General features: G+C 30.0%; 1 protein-coding gene and 1 long non-coding RNA gene across 2 annotated transcripts; one reads left to right on the top strand and one right to left on the bottom strand.

Annotated features, from left to right (window-relative positions):
* Positions 1 to 467: 467 nt before the first annotated feature.
* On the top strand, positions 468 to 1,711 carry LOC130495341 (uncharacterized). The gene is made up of 2 exons (XR_008934662.1): positions 468 to 1,065; positions 1,148 to 1,711. It is a non-coding gene; the product is annotated as an uncharacterized LOC130495341 (long non-coding RNA).
* A 7,783-nt stretch (positions 1,712 to 9,494) lies between these two features.
* LOC108851757 (glutamine synthetase cytosolic isozyme 1-5) lies at positions 9,495 to 12,399 on the bottom strand. Its single transcript, XM_056987691.1, has 10 exons — positions 12,197 to 12,399; positions 11,973 to 12,012; positions 11,789 to 11,892; positions 11,639 to 11,687; positions 11,425 to 11,531; positions 10,732 to 10,819; positions 10,408 to 10,611; positions 10,253 to 10,306; positions 9,951 to 10,148; positions 9,495 to 9,857 (listed from the first exon to the last, which is right to left on the bottom strand). The coding sequence occupies exons 1-10, from the start codon at positions 12,277 to 12,279 to the stop codon at positions 9,711 to 9,713; spliced, it is 1,074 nt and encodes a 357-aa protein (XP_056843671.1). The 5' UTR covers positions 12,280 to 12,399; the 3' UTR covers positions 9,495 to 9,710.
* Between the last annotated feature and the right edge of the window lie 1,240 nt (positions 12,400 to 13,639).

The following is a 13,639-nucleotide window of genomic DNA, read 5'->3' as shown; positions in this document are numbered from 1 at the left end:
TTGTAAAAATATTGCTATACAACAAAGAAAATACATCCTCCATTCTATACTGTCGTTTTTTTTCATTGTGATGTCCATAATTTCAACGATAGTTTGAATTTATTCAAACTTCGATACCAAATGTATTGTATTGAAATATAAATTTGAAAACTCTTTAGTCAGTTTCTGAAACTGATCTTTTACTCCTGATCTCAACTTGCAATACCTCCAACGAACCTGATTTTTGTTTTTGGATCCCAAATTCTTCGACCAATTAATGCACCATTTATATCGACGACAATAACTTGTCACACTAACATCGTAATGGATCTTTTCCACCATGGAGATGGTGGATGTGTAAGAATAGAAAAGCGACAAAACTGTCTCACACCAACACCAAAATCGGACTTCCCTAACCATGTAATAAAGTTACAATTGGTAACTAGACCTTGACCCGCCCGACCGGGCGGGTATTTATTAGGGAAAATTGTAAATATGGAACATAAAAACAACTACATTGTCCCTATGCCATATATTAAACACCACATTGTCCCAATGCAATAATATTTTGTGTTTATCCAATTAAACCCCCAATATAATTCCAACGCAATATTTTATATTTGTTTTCTTTAAATAAAAAATTAATTTTCGATAAAAAAAATTTAATTAAGAAATAAAACAAAACACACATCCCCTGACACCATTTTATCCCCAAATTGAACACATGAACCCTAATCAAAACTCTCTCCTTTGTTACGTGTAGAGAGAAAATCGGAGAGACTTGAACACTCGACGACGCTGCTTCACTTCGCCGGCTCCAGTGTCCCTTATTCGCCGGCTCCGATATTCCTTTTCCCCTCTTTGGCTCCGCCGGTGTTTCTTCTTAAACAAAGGCGCCTACTCCTCCTCCTGGTCGTCGGTGTTCATCTTCCTTCTCCTTACAAGAGAATCTGGGAGTTTCGATTTAATCTCTCTCTTCTCCCGACAGAAACAAAGTGAATCACTTTACCGGAATCTCGAACCCGCGCCTTACCGTCTCAAACAGAGATACACTTCATCTTTATTCCTTGACCTAATCGATTTTAAGTAAGTTCTTCGGTTCTCTTTCGTTTGTACTTTGGATTGTTATGATTAAGGGAAATATGAACTTTTGATTCTTACAATTTAGGGAGCTGCAAGGGAGAAGATCCCTGATTTCATTACAGAGTGTGGAGCTTCACATTTGGTTACTGACTTCTCTCCTTTACGGGAAATTAGAAGCTGTAGAGGCGAGGTTGTGAAGAGAATGAGTGATTCATTAGCAATACATGAAATTTTAATATTTATTTAGCTAATATAGAATGAAGAACTACAAATAGACGACGATGGCTGATTGAATAACCCATTTTGTGTTTTTCTTTTCATGGGATATACAGAAAAGGTTGTAAAAATGGTTCTGTTTCTTTTCAAGTTCCACCTCCGGGTAAATGTTCCTTATGTAATAGACTGTTCCTAACAGGAACTGAAGCTCTTCTTGGTCTTGCGCCTGCACCAGAATACACTTTCCTAGCTTATCTATGTTTCTCGTGTCGGAAACTACTTCAAGGTTGTTCAAGCTCGAATAGTGGATACTTAGTGAGAGTTGTTATGACTTTGGATTTAGTTACTGTTAATCGTTATATATGTGTTACGTGTTGTACTCGGATTCTCATAAACAATAGTAAATGTGTTTTAGTTGTGAGGTTTCACTCTATTCTCATGATTTTCTCTCACAAGAGCCATTCTAAGCAAACTATACTCATTTTCTTATAAATCACAATGATGAACAGCTATTTAATGATGAAGATATTATATGTATTTAATAACCATTACACCGAACATGTTATTTCACTAAGATTTACAAATATAGTTCACACTACAAGTAGGGTTTAAACCCTAAACCCTTAATCACATAGGGTTCAAACCCTAAAGCCTAAATCAAATAAATGGTGATTGTGAATTTAGTGTTTATAAGTTAAAGTTTAGTGTGTATAGAAATTAGAGTTTAATATACTTGTTGGTTTCATAAATAATTGATAAAAACACAAAAAAATTGGAAAGATTTTAGGAAAATATACATTTCGAACTTGGTAGAGTATACATTCTACTGCCATAGAAAGTAGATAAAACAGTAGGTTGCATAACCCAGCAACGGTAGAATATAATATTTTGGTAGAAAATACCAAGTAAACATACGTAGATATATTAAGAAATATAGTTATTGAAATCAACTGTAATCCAGAAATAAGCGAAATGGCAGCTGAATAAATCTACCATCGTAGAAATGTATTTATTGGCAGCTGAATAATTCTACGACGGTAGAGAAGTATATAATGGTAGATATGATAGTTCTACCATATGTAGATAACTAAATTATTAACCGAATATACAATCTACGGCCCGTAACTAGTAGATTAAGTTTTCTGCCGTCCGTAGATCAAAATATGAAAATTTGATATACTAATATTTAGTCTATAAAAATATTTTTCATAGTATAGTTTTTTGTTTATGTACATTTTGAAAAAAAAAATATATTTTTCTGACTGTTAAAATAATTGATATGAATTTTTAAAGTTATTCAGGGGTATCTGAGTCCAGAACGGACCAAAAAATGATTTATGGCAAAGGGACAATGTAGTTGTTTTTATGTTCCCTTTTGGCAAATTTTTCTATTTATTTTCTGTTATTAAATTTTGTGTTTATATTAAATGATGAATTTGTAATATTTGCACATAAATTCCGATTGAAAATTAATTTTTGCAGTTATAATAAAACTTAAAATTAAAAGGTTAATAAAATATTTTGATACATAATTTAAATTTCTTAATAAAAATAATATATAGGTGGGTCATATTTTTTTCCAATTTCAAAATCTTAGCATCCCAATAAAATAAATTTATAAATACATAAAATATATGAACCATATTTGGAACAATATTTCTATCAAAATAAATTTGTTAAAGAAAAATAATTTAGCGATGTTGTTGTTTATTTCTAGAGTTTGACCCGTGACCGTATAAATATTTGCTTTTATTTTAAATTTTTATTTGTACTAATGGTATAATATATATATATATATATATATATATATATATATATATATTTAAATTAAAATTTATTACATAATTATTAATAAAACATTTTAAAACATAACAACTTTATTTATTACGTTGAATAATTATATTTTGTGATTTTGATCATCTATTATATCACAGTGTATCATATAAACAAATCCAACATTTATAACTTATTATATTTATATTATGAAACCATTATACTAATAATATATGAATAAATTATTTTATATTTTATTTATATATTATATAAATTGATTATGATGTGTGATATTTATTTTATTATTTATACCAATAAATATTAAAAATATTTAACATGTTAAAACGAAGTATATTGGGAAATCTATTTTCATAAATATTTGATTAAGAAAATCTTTTATTTAAATTAAGAAAATACATTAAATGCTTAAATCTATTATTTAAATTAGGAAAATATAAGCATACTTAAATATAGGTTCAATAAAGACAAGTATACTTAAATATAGGAAAAGACCATCATACTTAAATATAGGTTCAATAAAGACAACTATAATTAAGGAAAATTCATTTACAAAACAGAAAAACAACTATAATTAAGGAAAATTAATTTATTGCTTCAGTGGTATTCTAATGTAAAATAACTTCAAAAACTTAGGGGCATTTTCAAAGTGTACTTCTATTTTAATAATATAGATATTACATACCCAATAATTATGCCCCGTATTTGCCGTCCGTGGTGTTAAAAATGAACTCAGATCATGAAAATCCAATTTTTGATTGAAAATCATCATGTATGAATCGTCTGAGAAAAGCCAGAATTGTGACTAATTTCATCACCAAATTCATCATGTAGATGTCTGTATAATAAAAAGATCACCCGAACAACGGTTTACAGCTTTGGCCAGAAACCCTTGTTCGAAAAATCGTTACGCGCTATGTGTGCGGTGCATTGGGACCTAGCGATTTATCAGAAAATCGGAAAAAAAATCGGGGAGTACGCGGGGAGGAATTTTCTGTATTTTTATACGTATAATATTTTATTTATACGTATAATACAAAATAATACAATTTATATAATAAAATTTCTAGATTATTAGTTAAAGTTTGCATGTCACGTGTTCCCATTGCAATACATGCTTTTTTTTATTTTTAATGTTTTCTTTTTAATCAGTGGCAACACTGTAATTATGTTTTCCTCTTCCTATGCCCATCGTTTTAGTTTTCTGCATTTTCCACCATAGCTAATACAATAAATCTGTCACTAATCACTTAAATTCTGATGTTTTCTACTTATTTTTTCAGTAAACTTCTAGATCTCTCATGTCTTATATGATTTCAAGCACTAAAAACTCCAAATTTTTATTTTTTTGACAAATCCGATTTTTCAACCGATTTGGATGAATTCGCCACGGTGTGTTGCCGAGTAGCGAATACTCGTCCGATTAAACAGTAACTCGGGCGAGTTTTAGAACAAGGCCAGAAACAGATTTGTGTCAGTGGATAAGAGAAAAAGATCGCTTTAAAAATAGCCACTAATTGCTCTCTGACGGTTTTTTTGTGTACAAATAAAATTCTTACTTGAGTTGGGTTGGAGTGGGCGTTCGGATACCCGTTCGGTTCGGATCGGGTATTCTGGATTTTTGGATATTTCGATATAGGAGTAAAATACCCGTTCGGGTATTTCTAAACTTTGGGTCGGGTTCGGGTATTTTTAGTTCGGATTTGGTTATTTCGGATCGGAGTTCGGATATGTAGATTTTGAAGAAAAAAAATTAATTTTTTTATTTTTAAGGTTCTTGTATTTAAAAATTTTAATTTTCGATTAACTGATTTTTTATTTTTTAATAGATTGAATTATTAATAGATTTGGAGGTAATTTTCAAAAATAAATAGACACTCATTTGGCTATTATTTTATAATTTGGATGTAACTTTTGTTAAGCTTGATATTCATTTTAAGTGAATATCAAATCATTTTTCTCCGTACCTATATGTATATTATATAATTTAATGTATGTGTGACATCAATATAAATATTTTAAATAAAATGAGAGATGAAAACTAGAAATTTAAGGGTAAGTATATATATGTTCGGTTATCTTCGAATATCCATTCGGGTTTGGATATTATCCGTTCAGGTTCGGATATCCAGTTTTTCCTAAATCAATATCCATTTGAGTATTTTGTATTTTGGTTCGCATTTCGGTTCGGATTTTTCAAATCGAATTTGGGTATGGCTTCGGATATCGGGTAAAGTGTTCACCTCACCGCTAGAGTTGTGTATGCAATCATAAGAGTGTTTTGAGTAAGTTTTTAATGAACATTTCAAAAATTGATTGTACAAAAACAAAATTTCACTATATATATTAATTTACTTGAACGATCATGGTAATATGTTTAGCATTTGCTTTGCTTGTTTTACTAAATGACACATTTTTGAATAATCCAAATTTTCATGGTTTAAAGGGTCTATTTTAAAAAAATTGTTCTAGCGCCTACGGTATGTTTAAGCCGGCACTGACTATTATTTCTTTACCCTAATCGTTGCATGAAATAGGAGAGTTTCTAAAATCATAATGAATTTGTAACAAGCAGTAACTCTAGGGTTTCAACCACATTGGATACGGGAATACTTACTAAAAGTGGAATTAATTTTTATTACATGAGTTTTTACTAACCTAAAAATTAATTTTTATTTTTACCCATGTGTTGCAACGGGTTTTGTTTGATATTTTAATTTAATAAAAAATATGAAAGTTATATTGTATAGTTGTATAGGATTTTTTTTACATATGTTATGTAAGACTTATTTGATAATTAAGAACTCATTATCACACATAAGTTTCAGTTAATATTTATATTTTATTATCATGGTGCATAGGTGAATAGTTATCAATTTTGTACTTAGAACTACAGAAAAAAAACTCATACTTTGAAATTTAAATAAGGATACTCGAGTCGATGACAACATTATACACTTTTTATGTACTAATTTAATGTTTTCTTAAACTTATCCAATGTTTAAAAAAATCAATTTATTATTTTAATGATATATTTCCGTAATAATATTTTTATTAATGAAGTAGAACAAATATTACATAGTAAAAAATGTAATAAGATGACAATAAGCTTGATTTCTTTTTTAACAAAACTCATATAAAGATTATTTACGGTGACAATAATAATAATCTAACTTTCTATGACCAAACATGAAAATAATCTAACTCTCCTAAAAAAATATTATCAGATAACTTTTTACAATTTTATTTTGGCTAGAACTTAAAAATAGAATACAAATATGTTTTGTTTAGGTTTCTTTTAAAAAAACGAAAAAATCAAATATTCTTTTACTGTTTTTAGGGTTTTAGAAAATGAAATTAATATTGCCTATCCTTTACAATAATATATTCTCGAGGATTTAGAAAAATCAAATTACTATCAGATAATTATTTCCAGATAATATTAATTATTTTAAATATTAGCTATTTCAGTATTCGTTTTTTCAATATCAACAATATTTTTAGAAATTTTCCTTTTAATAAAATATTTTGAGTATAATGTTTATCATTAAATTTTTAAAAGTAAAATTACTATTAAATAAATTAAACTTATAAATTTCTATTTTTCTTTGTTAATAAATATTTTGAGTATAATGTTTATCATTAAAATTTTAAAAGTAAAATTACTATTAAATAAATTAAACTTATAAAATTCTATTTTTAAAAAGAATAAAAAGAAAAATTCTATTTTAAAAATAAAAATTTCATTTAAGAATAAAAGGAAAAATATTTTAAAAATCTCTTTTGTTTAGTATTTTAGGAAAAAGAAGTTATATTTACATAAAGACAGGTTTTTATTGATACAATCATATAGGGTAAAATATTTGAAATTATTATTGGTTTATAATTTTTTACACACAAAATTATCTATTAAAAGAAAATTTAGTAATTTTTAAGAAAAATAATATTACTTTAACAATTTTATTTTATTTAGAATTTTCTAAAAGGAAACTAATTATTTATAATTAGTTTTTGTTTAAGATCTTTCATTAAACAATTTCTTTTATTTGTAGGATACAAATAACTCATTTTCGATGCGGTTTTTACACAAATAACTTATTTTAAACAAAAAATGTAAATAATTATATATTTTGTCTCATTTGTACAAATACATATTCATCATATTCACAGATACTCATGTACGACAACAACATTGTAATTAAAAAATTATGTTAGCATGGTAATATGTAATAAGGATGACAAAAAAAAATTGAGTTGTATCAAAAAATTTAAAGAAAATATTCATGTAATATTTTTCTTATAAATACTATTGTTTGTTTGTGAAAATAATATGAGGAAGCTTAGGGGTGTATTCAACCTGAAATTTGAGGTGTTTTGATTTTTAATGAGGTTTTAGATTGTTTCAATAAGTTAAGGAGATTTAAGTGATTTTATCACCTAAAACCATGGGATTTGAGTTTTATTTTTTTAACTAAAAAATTCCACTCAAACACTCTAAATCACTTGGAAACTTAAAATCCCACAACTATATTTTCAATAACAGCGGATTTCATAAAACGTCAAGTTAAATAAAACTAAATTTTAAATGAGCTTTTAAAACTCATGTTTGAATAACAATGGATTTTTCATTTTGATACAAATCACGTAAAACTCTCAATTCAATACACCCCCTTAATCCTAAATACATATGTGAAATATTTGTAGCTATTTTAGGTTTATAGTTTTCTTAACATACTTATTTATAAGAAAATAATAGGAATGGCTTTACTCTTTCTTTTGTTTAGTCTTTTGAAAAGGATTATTACTTATTTTACTAGTTAGTTTTTCTTTATGATTTTTATTAAATAATTTCTTGTACTTGTAGATTTATATCGTTTTGTCATTTTTGTAAAGTTAATTGTTTTCTTTAATAATTCTCTTTCTTTAGTATCTTTAAAAATGAAAATAATATTATTTAAATGGAAAATTTCTTTCAATTTTTTTACAGTAAATTTTGTTAAATATTTTAAAATATGAAAATAACTATTAATATGTTAACAATAATATAATTGTAAAAGAAGATGTAATGGCAATTTTTTCGTTTTTTTTAAAATCCTAAAGTAACTGAATTTTTTTGTACTAATAATTTTCCATTTCTAAATCTCTTTGTAAATTCTAAACAACTAAAGTGTATTATATTTTAATATATTTTACAATCTTAGAAACAATTATTGACATATGGCGATTATATATTAATTAGTAATTTTGAAGAACCAAATTTTATACGATAAGATTAATTTAAACTCCCCAAGTACTTGTGAGTTTCTACTTTCAATTTGAGTTTCTATATATTTCTACACATGTTTAAGACAAGATTTCTGTTAACATATTACAGCTATTATTTATACTATTTGACGCTCTATCATAAGTTAATACCATTCTATTCTTATGGATAATATGTTCTCAAGGTTTATTGTGAGTGACGGTAGACTAAGCCACGAGCTGCACCAAGAGCCATTCGTGGTCGAACATCCCAATTTAGTGGAGTTCTTCGCGCTCCTCTGTTACATGTTATTACCCAAAAGACAATCATACTTGACAAGTCTAATAACAAATTTTGATGAAAATTGACCAAGTAAGAGAGCAGATAACTTCCCATATATAGGCATGAAGTCATAGACATGCAAGAAGCTTCTCGTCTCTGCTAAAATAGGAAGCGCCTCTGTCTCAAATGTCTCACTGGATATATTCCTTCTGATCTCAATACCCGAATTTTTATTCAATTTCATTTAATTCAAGATCACTACTCCGTCTGTAGTAGGAATGAACCTTACTTGGATCATAAGTCTGATAATATATTTGAAGTATTTGCATAAGGTTGGACGTACCAACTTAATACATAGACCTGCTCAGAAAATTAATTAAGAGTATGCTTTAACAAGTAAGAACTAAAAACAATGAAGGCTGCACCAACAAAGAAAAACAATGAGTTTCCAGTCAATCAAACATCAACTGTGGTCTTCAAGGAAGATATCAGGAGAGGCGAAATTGATCTGGGCTCAAATAAATTTGCATCTTTAATCTCTTATGAAGGGGAAGAAGAAGATCAAATGGATTTGGACGAGTGTTCTGATCCAATAGATGTTCTGACACCTCAAGGGAAAAGACTTCTTCGAGAAAGGCCTGTTAAACCGTCAGCGAAAGCTATGGAATGGCAAATGCAATCCACATCTCGCGGGCGAGGAAATCGAGGACGGGGGAACCGGGGAAGACCTAGGTAGAACCGACGTCAAACCTCTTCTTATGCAGATCAAAGCAAATGTTCAGATGTTTCATTTCTGATCAGTTTATTTCCGCAAATCTTAAAACTGTATGGCTTATGCCATGGCAAAGCATGTAACGGTAGTTGGCAATGAAATAAAAGTAAAAAAAAAAAAGAAAAGAAGTAAGAACTAAAAACCCTTATTTTCCCAATTCAATTTTCCTTAACACTAATCTCTCCAAGTGAATTACCTCAAGACTAACAGCTGAACCAGGATAAACAAACAATAGGATCAAGACCATCCTATGAATTATTAGCAATAAAAAAAAAGAGTCTCAAACCGAAATTAACCGAAACATGAAGAAACAAAAGAACATATGCAACAACTTCAAAAGAAAACTTAGCCGAGGATGGTGGTTTCAGCTATCATGGACGTAACAAGATAAGGATCCATATTAGACGAAGGCCTTCGATCTTCAAAATAACCTTTCCCTTCCTTCTCTGTATCTCTTCCCACCCTCACTGATGCTCCACGATCCGCCACTCCCTACCCCCAACAAAACCAAATCACATCAAGAAAGCTTGCATAGAACATCGCTAGTCCAAAACTATATATTTGATTTTATTCGATATCCCATACCCAAGAGAACTTGTTGATGTCTGCGGTTTCATGCTTCCCAGTGAGACGCCTCTCATTACCTTCACCATAAGCAGCAATGTGTTGTTTATGCTTTACTTCAAGCTTCCCTATTGCTTTCTTGATCAAGTCTAATCCTCCTTCTTTCCTCATTGATTTTGTACTGAAGTTTGTATGAGCAGCTGCTCCGTTCCAATCACCCTAATGATTATACAAACCGCCATAGATAACAACCTCAACTCAAAACAAAAAAAATCTGTGATAACTACAAAAGAGTCTTGATGATGATCCATAAAATATCACACCTCGATTGGTTTGGGATCAAATGAGACAATCACGCCGCATATCTCAGTAATCCTCTGCCAAAATAAACACAAAATGATTCATAAGATAGAAATACAAAACAATGCTACTTAGTACAAAGAAACAAAAATGCTTATGTTTATCGTTTTTATTTCACCTCGAGTATGTAGCGAGCAACCCATAACTGATCACCTGCACCAATACCAACAGTAGGGCTGATCTGAAACTCCCACTGTCCAGGCATAACTTCACCATTGGCACCACCTATGCTTAAACCAGCGTAAAGACAAGCTTTGTAGTGACCATCCACAATGTCACGACCAAAGGCTTTGTCTGCACCCACCGCACAATAGTACGGTCCCTTTTTTCATCAAAGACACACACAAAAAAAAGGAGAGATATTCGATATCAGAAACATTTTCTTCATATTAAGAGTTTAGTCTATGAACTATTTATGGAGAAATGTTAAGCATTAGTGTACCTGAGGACCAGGAAAGCCACCAATGGGCCAACCTAATGGCCACTTGACGTCTTTCTTAAGTAATGTGTATTCTTGCTCTATCCCAAACCTAATAAATAAACATCCAAATATCAAACCGGACTATAATGGAATCAGTGTTCAAGATTAAAGTGGTAAGTGCTAAATGGACGTGAGGTGACTCAACACGGATTAAATTAAACGGATATAGGCTGTTTAGACATTTATAACAATATATTGAATATATGAAATGTTTTATATTAAATATTATTATTCACAAATGATAAAGTTTAAATTATTTTATTTTCATAACATTATATATTAATTTAAACTATTTTATTTTCATAAGATTATATATTATAATATATTAACTATTATAATTTATGAATAATCAACTCTATATTATTTATTATTACAATATTGTTATTGTATAGTTGGTTTAGAAGGTATTTGTCACGCTTTTAAAATGCCTAAACCGATCGGTTATCAAATGTTTTAACCCGATATTAGTCATACCGATCGAACCCAACTGAGTCAACCATAATTTTCAAAGAAAACAATTTTTGTAGACAATAATATATATATATATATATATATATATATATATATATATATATATATATATATATTTGTGAATTTGTCCTAAACCAAATCTGCTCCAATCAAGAATCAAAATGAAATTTGGAATGATCTTACCAAGGCTCTTCAGCCTTCACATTGGGATGATCGAAGATTTTCACGGCTTTGTGCCTATTGTTGGTCGGGATTGGATCTCCTTTCGGTGTGTAGGCATCACACATCACCTGATTTAATTATAATATTCAAGAAATTTTGAATTTATCAAACCTCCAACTAAAAAAATAATCAGATGTATCTTTAGCTTTTCCTAAAGAAAATCAGATGAGCTTACGAGAATGTTATTCCCTTTCCTGAATGGGTCTTTAAAAATGGCCTGAGGACTTTTTAGTAACATTTCAAAAGTAACATTAAACAACCATAATATATAATAATAATAAGTTTTAATTCATTATACTTAAAAAAGTTATGTGAAGAAGATTACTATAGAATGACTTCACTGTCATCTCCGGCGGCTTGATTGGTGCTGGATCCATCGTAGTTCCATTTCGGAAGCTTTGATGGATCACTTACTGGTCCTGGTAACGTCTGTATTAAAGAAAAGTATAGTTTTTGATTATAGAGTTAAAATAAAAGAGAAAATAGTGTAATAGTATTAGTTTTCTTACTCTGCCTTTGCTTCTAATGTCCATTCCAGACCCACCTATCCTGTTTTCAAGAAGACAAGATTAAAAACTTTATGTTGTTAACAGAACCATGCAAGAACATACGTGTGCAGTAAGATCGAGAATTCAAGATGAGATGCATCAGTGTTCGTGGCCAAAACTGGGCATAGCAATTAAGAGATTAAGAAAACACAAAAAAGTGACATGATCAGAGAAAATGATCGAACCATATGTATTCAGCGATGATTTGCTTGGTGTCGAGATTGAGGTTAAGGAGATCTGAGAGTGGAGACATTTTTTCTCTTTCCATCGAGCTGAAAAAGAAGATGATCGAGTTATAATAACCAGGCTGTGGTGAACATTGGCTCTCTCTGCTTTACTCACTCACTTTATATATAGAAACGGCTAATTCTCCGGAGATCCTATTTTATTGTTGACCAGTTACAATATAGTATATATTTTTAACATAATTGATAAAAGAATTTTACAAAGCAAGCATTATTTCTTTAAGCAAGCATTTTGTATGTTTTCTTTTTTTTTGTCAACGGTATAGTATGTGTTCTTTTTTTCTTGTGCAAATAGTACGTGTTCTATTTTAAAATATCAACCTTTTAAACGAAACTGTTCACAAAATCAGTAGGAAAATAACAGACGCAACAAGATTGGTGGATCATTTGGCGGTGGAATAGAAGAGAAAGGATTAGATGACACGTGTTAAAGCTAACGTCAGTGTAAAAGACACGAATCAGTTTCACGTGAAACAACCATTTTCTTTGTCCCCACAAAAGATTGAAACAGAAATTTCTACATTGACATTTTTGCTCATTCACTACACTAAAAGAGCTAGTGCCAGTTGCTAATGAAGGGCTATATTGCTGACATTTTAAACATAGAGTTGCATGGGTTTCCAATTGTGCTCCGAAAGAACTATGCTGTCAAAAATGAGGAAAATAAGAATAAATCTAACCTTACTGGTAATAAGATCGCTCGTGATATAATATGTTGTGGATTAGGTGAAATATATAGATAAGTGTCTATAATCATTACTATACTAAGGACAACATTATCGCAAGAACAATTTTAAGTCCATAAAATAAAAAAGCTAAGGACGAAAGAGATATCAAAAGGGCGGAAGATGAAGGACGAGCTGGGACGTTTCTTATATAACGACATTCTTCCTCGGTCCTGCTGTTTTTGTGGGTTCCACTACCCTTAAACACGAGCTGAGACGTTGCGATAATTATGCTCTAAAAACTCTTAAACTAGAGCATTGAGACTGTCCACGTAAGCAAGGAAATTCAGACCAATCACACTATTATATTGTGCCATGTCAGCCTTTTTTCAGTGTAACGAACTGGCGATATCATTCTTCCGTTTAATGACCTTTCCTATTTCTCATTCTTTTTTTTTGCTAAAATCCGATTTCTCATTCTTAATTACCTGTTGCTATTCTACCTTCTCCAATTAATTTTGCTCATTATTGATAATTATGAATCATCTTCAAATCCCATCGAACTTTAGCGTCCCGCTCTGATCCCGTTCCACTATGTTTGACATCACTAAAGGATGGGTTTTACTCATCTCCGAGCTGCTCGTGACGCCATGACCATTTTCTCAGCTCAGACCACCCTCTTCACCCGAGCTTCCGTCGCTCTTCTCTCTAGCAACGG

This window comes from Raphanus sativus, chromosome 1 (genome assembly GCF_000801105.2).
Source record: "Raphanus sativus cultivar WK10039 chromosome 1, ASM80110v3, whole genome shotgun sequence".
NCBI classification, from domain to species: domain Eukaryota; kingdom Viridiplantae; phylum Streptophyta; class Magnoliopsida; order Brassicales; family Brassicaceae; genus Raphanus; species Raphanus sativus.
Note: the sequence above shows the minus strand (reverse complement) of the source record. Positions and strands in the feature narration are given on the sequence as shown.

Excerpts from the sequence above, each read along its gene's own strand:
- LOC108851757 (XM_056987691.1), bottom strand. The coding sequence starts at position 12,279 with ATGGAAAGAGAAAAAATGTCTCCACTCTCAGATCTCCTTAACCTCAAT. Across the intron at positions 10,612-10,731 it reads GTGGCTTTCCTGGTCCTCAG|GGACCGTACTATTGTGCGGT; the intron begins GTACACTAATGC and ends TGATGAAAAAAG. Across the intron at positions 10,149-10,252 it reads TTGATCCCAAACCAATCGAG|GGTGATTGGAACGGAGCAGC; the intron begins GTGTGATATTTT and ends TATAATCATTAG.